Source organism: Octopus bimaculoides, chromosome 6 (genome assembly GCF_001194135.2).
Source record: "Octopus bimaculoides isolate UCB-OBI-ISO-001 chromosome 6, ASM119413v2, whole genome shotgun sequence".
Taxonomy (NCBI): domain Eukaryota; kingdom Metazoa; phylum Mollusca; class Cephalopoda; order Octopoda; family Octopodidae; genus Octopus; species Octopus bimaculoides.
This window is the reverse complement of record NC_068986.1, coordinates 61,610,224-61,615,781: the sequence shown is the minus strand read 5'-3', so window position 1 is coordinate 61,615,781 and position 5,558 is coordinate 61,610,224. Positions and strand designations below refer to the sequence as shown.

Below are 5,558 nucleotides of genomic sequence, written 5' to 3'. Positions count from 1 at the left end.
TCTAATTTCACATGAATTACTTTGTCATATTACTTGCGGGAAATTACTCTGAAAGAAATCTTTGCAGAAAGGTGAGTAGATTGATTACATTATGTTATCGCAGTTTTGTGAGATTTGGCTGTTATTTCTAGCATGTGAATATATTTTTAATTAGAATTTTGCAAACCAATTTTTGGTAATTTTTCAGAGTAACACACACCCGCACGATTTTCACTAAAAAAAAAAAGAAACTCGGATTTTTTGCATGGAATCAACTACCCTGACCTTATATGCTGCAAATCCCTTATTTTAGTTCGGGAAGGGGGGACCCCCGGGTCCCGGATTCATTGAAGGACATGTAATGCCTCCTTACTTCTGTCCACGAGGCCTTAGAGTTAACTCTGCTGCCTACATTGAGGTCCTGGATATAATTGTTAAGCCTTGGATTGACAGAGTATGCCAATGGAGGGCCATATATATTTCAGTAAGACTCTGCACTATCACACATGGCTCTAGTAAAATAGGAATAGATGGCTGAAAATTTTCATGATCACATAATCCCTAACATTTGGCCTCCTAATTCCCCAGATCTTAGTCCATTGGACAATTACATGTAGAGCATTGTTGAGAGGTTAATAAACACGTCCATAAAACCAAAGATTCTTTGAAAGCTACAATAGAGTAATGTCTAAAATAAACCAGGACCACTTGATTCTATATGTGATTTAGATCACTTATAGAAGCAGTTGTTGAAGCTGAAGGTGGCTTTATTGAATAACATAGAAAAGGTTTATTTTTATCCTCATAAAGTTATCTGTTATATATGTTTTTTTATATATAAACAAATTTGTCCTCTTACACACACATTGAAGAGAGACATTTGTTCACTTTTTGGTTACTGTTTCCAGTGTTTATGTTGTTCAACAGTAAGTTGATTTATGTCCCTTTACTAGTTATCTTCCCAATAATTCTTATTTACTTTTTTGACATCCCTAAACTGAACAATTTACTTTTGTGTTTTTGTGATTGAGATAAATTATGTTGAAATTTTTTTTCTTGCATTTCTAGGTCGTCTCCCTGCAGCTGCAACCAAAGGCCGTAAAAGAAAGAAGCCGAAGGATGTTAATAGGCCCAAACGAACTACATCTGCTTACTTCTATTATATGGCACATTGCAGAGAGCAGGCTGCTAAATCAGGCAAAACCATTCCTAAAGTAAGTTGGATACTATAATATGCTTTGCTTTAATTTAAGCCTCTTAAAATGTGAGTTGAACTGGTGCAGTTATTGATTAGGCTTGTTTGGAATGTGGTATTGAATTTTTCTTGTATTGTAATAAGTTATATTGTTAGGTTTCAGATTTTACCAAAGAATGCTCAGAAAAATGGAAGGCTCTAACTGTTGTACAGAAAAAGCCCTTTGAGGAGAAAGCTGCCAAGGATAAAGCCAGATACGTTAAAGAGGTAACATACACTAAGCATATCTAATGAAAGTCAGTGTGTGTAAAAAGTAGGGTAAATGTATTGTAGAGGTCTATATCTTTACTGTTTTATATTTTCATATCTATAGATGTCAGATTATAAACAGAAAAATTCAGGTGATCCAAATAAACCAAAAAGACCACAATCTTCATATTTCCTGTTCTTAAATGACTTCAGATTGAAAATGAATGGGAAGGGTATTGATCACAAAGAGATACTCAGATTAGGTTTGTAATATTTTCATTTTTTATTTGAAATTTCTTTGTAATTCTATGATTGTGATAAACTAAAGCATTATCCATTATGCATCTAGTTTTTGAAATATATATTACATGTTTATTTTAGCTGGAGAGGAGTGGAGAAAGATGACAGATGAAGTTAAGAAACCATATGAAAAAAGAAATCGAGAAGAAAAAAAGAAGTATGATGTAGCAATTGCTGAATACAAAAAGGTAATGTTAACTTGATTGTCTTTAGCTAAAAACAAAAAAAAATTTGTATTGAAAGATGATTTTTGATGAGAAAACATGAGTTTAAGCTTTATTTATTTATTGTTGCTTATAGAAAAGTGGTGAACAAATTAAAGGTGCTTCTTCAGTCAAGAAAGCAAAGGTTGAGGAGGAAGAGGAGGAGGATGAAGATGATGAAGAGGCTGATGATGATGAAGAGGAAGCCGAGGAAGAGGGTGAAGGTGATGAAGAAGAGGAGGAAGAAGAAGAGGAGGAAGAGGATGATGAATAGGTGGAGAAATTAAAATTATATTGGACATTCATCCAGTAATTCTTACAAATGACTTGAAACATTATTTGTAGAATGTATAGAAGAGAGGTGATTTCGCTCAGATTTATTTTTCTCTCCATCACTGCCATTGTCTTATACCCAAGTTGATGTGTCTCGTCATAAAAAAAAAAAAAAGATCTAAATGTTAACTTTAAACCACAACTTCTTTTTCTTTATGCTATGATTTGTGGTTTATATATATCATTTGACATCAGACATTTCATTTTTGTTCTGTATATGTTTTCATTATTCACATTCCTTTTGAAATTAGATTACAGATTATTTTATATTCAGATGATAGAAGTGTGCCTTACTCTCAGTGTGCACTTAAGAGAATTCAATGCAATTTAACTTAGTGTAAAATAATTAAAATTTATTTGTTGTTTTGTAGAGGGTGGGGGTGTAAATTCTTTATAAACTGAATTCTTATTGGACAATCCTGCTGCTTCATCAGTGGCATTGATTTGTCTCCATTGTGGTTGGCAGGGTTATGACTTCAAATGATTATTTTCTTCATGTCACTTGACAGCTTATAACTGTTTTTCTCTCTTGCCATTTAACTATGTGTTTTATCAGGTTTATTGACAGAATATACAGTTTTGTAACTTTAAAACAGGCTAAATTTTAGCTATTAGTGCCTTGTTTATAAAATTAATGAAGATATTTTGTTTTACAATTTCTGGTTACTTCAGTATATCACTTTGACCACTTCAGTGTTCCTATTTCATATTGTAAAATTAAGAATTTTTCTTATATTTTTAAAATTGGTTTTCATATGACCTTTAAAATGTTGTTTTCCTTTAAAATAGTATCCTGTTGAACTATCACAAAAAAAAAAAAATTGGTTAGGTAAACAGTTTATCCCCTTTCCATTCAAGAATATGATCTCTTTACTATTATTATACCCTGAAGGCTTGCTCAACTTGCAAGGATTAGTTGTCTTAGGAACAATTTAAGATGTAATTATTCTATTTAAACTGAAATAAAATATTTAAAAAAAAATTCCTTTTGCTATATGTTTGACTAGCGTACATGATGCCCAATAGGGTGGCTTTTGAGCTAGATCCTGTGGAGGGCTCTTCATTAGGCCTCAGGTCCAACATTGACAATTCATGCATTGCGTACATATTAGATTTTCTTAACTTCAACGATGTTTTTCAACCAATGGACAATTTTCATCAAAGCAATGGTATAATTTGTCGACTTGGAACTTATTGCAAAGCTGCATGGTAAACAACAGTACCGCACGTCTGCCATTTACATCATTCACATTTCTGACGCCGCCACCTTCACCTCTGTCTTTTACATCACTTTATCTCACCATCATCCCTGACTGCCTTGGCTACCACTTCAGCCACAATCATGACTACAGCTCATACTGTTACTATCACTCCATTGCCATCGGTGTTCAGTTTCTCTTTCTTATTACTCCAACTGCCACCATCAGCACTACAACTTTTAATAAAACATCATCAGCTCTCCCTAATTTTCTTTGTCTTTTTCTTTCTCTCTCTCTCTATCTGTCTTTGCCACCACATTCACCGTCTTTATGCCTACTATTACTCTCACCCCAGCACAAAGAACAGTAGGAGTATCATTGAATCATGAGAGTGGGTCCAAATGCGACACACTGACACAAATTAGTTTTTACATTTATATTAGATTAGCAGAAATACCCGGCGTTGCCCATGTTACATGCATTTGAAGAATGAGATTTTTCTGTAAGGAACTGAAATGCCTATGATTCAAATTTCATAAAATTGCACATGAGGGTTCTTTCCCTTTTTACACACTGTAAAAAATTCTAATCATGACACATGTATCCCATACTATTGATCTTTATACGCATATTCCAAAATTCCAGTCTTCTGGAACCTGTAAAAAAGATTTTGCTCCTGAAAAATGGAGTTCTAAAATGTGGGGATGGGTGTGTTAATGTCAACGAGAGAAGTTAAATTGTTGGGAATGTTTTTAACTTAGGTCTTATAGTATGCCTGTATATATGTAAGAGTATAGTTTCAGTATGAAATTGAAAGTATTTGAAATTACAGGAGCGACATGTTATTGTTTCACTTTTGACACGTAATACTGAAATAGTGGAAGTGTGGGCTCAAACTATGCAAGAAGTTAGAAAATTTTATGGCCAAAGACACTACATGTACCCTAAGTGAGGCATGTTTAAATTTGGAATGAAATTGGTTGTGTAGTTCTCGTGTTTTAGGGATTCACACACACATTTTCATCTTTATATATATATAGATATATATATACACACACCCAAATGCATATATGTATATCAATATAAATACATGAAAGTCAATGAAATTTGGTAAAAGAAGGTGATTATGTACATACTTTCTTGCTGTTGTCATTATGACACCTCATTGTAAACAATATTCCTTGTGGAGCATATGCAAATAGGTTTGTTTTGCTTCCCACTCTTCAGCAGCCAACATACAGTTGTTCATGTGAGAAGCAGGGCTCTTCCAAGAGAAGACCAGCTACAAAGAAGGTTTAACCCTGAGATTTGTTAATGGACATGGCAAAAGTGACACGAAGGGAGAATTGAAGTCTTCTGAATGTAAAAGGAATGTCTGCTCCTGATAGAGTAAGAGGAATTCTTGGAATAAAGACATCACCTTTTCCATATCCAGAAAGAATGATAGCCTCGATAACGTGTGTCATCATCTTTATCACGAGTCATGTTCCATTGCAAAGTCTTGGTGGTTCCAGATTGTGGAGTAGCATAACAGGCGTTCCAACTTTAAGCGATAATATGTGAGGAGGTAGTCCAGGAGGCTCCAACGAATTGAGAAAATCAGGAGGATAGTTCCCCACTTCATTTGTATCTGGAACTATATCAACAGACTTGTAAGTTTGAAAATTGCCAGGAAGAGAATGCATCAGCTATTGATTAATTTTTGTAACAGCTATGTTTTTTGGAGCTAATATTGCTCTTTTCACACAGCCAATTGTGATTTAGGTGGTTTTCTTTGAAGTTGGGAAAGACTTTGTGTTTGAGGTCATCTACAGAATTAACAACAGAGCAAAATGGCCATACTTCCATTTCTCGTGCAGCGCTGAGGGGCACCTTGCCATCACCAATTGTCAAAATGTCCTGTGCAAACTTTTTGGACATTTGATCGCCATGTAGCTGAGCTGTCATGTTAGTGTTAAGACTGAGAATGGTAACATGATGCCACAGGGTAGAGGACTTTAGGCATGCTTGGACCTCATCTGCTCTAGTACCTTTCGGAATGACAGGAAGAGTTTGCCTGAAATCACCTGAAGCGTAACAGTCTTGAATGTCTTTTGGGGC

The 5,558-nt window shown here is 34.7% G+C and overlaps 1 protein-coding gene across 1 annotated transcript in view; it reads left to right on the top strand.

The window, feature by feature from the left end:
• Positions 1 to 3,720, top strand: part of LOC106875655 (high mobility group protein B1) — a 7,993-nt gene extending 4,273 nt beyond the window's left edge. Inside the window, exons 2-6 of the mRNA XM_014923894.2 lie at positions 1,048 to 1,193; positions 1,331 to 1,441; positions 1,548 to 1,686; positions 1,805 to 1,911; positions 2,024 to 3,720. Of these exons, the coding sequence (XP_014779380.1) occupies positions 1,048 to 1,193; positions 1,331 to 1,441; positions 1,548 to 1,686; positions 1,805 to 1,911; positions 2,024 to 2,200 (680 nt within the window). The 3' untranslated portion in view covers positions 2,201 to 3,720. The remainder of the gene's footprint in view (positions 1 to 1,047; positions 1,194 to 1,330; positions 1,442 to 1,547; positions 1,687 to 1,804; positions 1,912 to 2,023) is intronic.
• Positions 3,721 to 5,558: the final 1,838 nt, after the last annotated feature.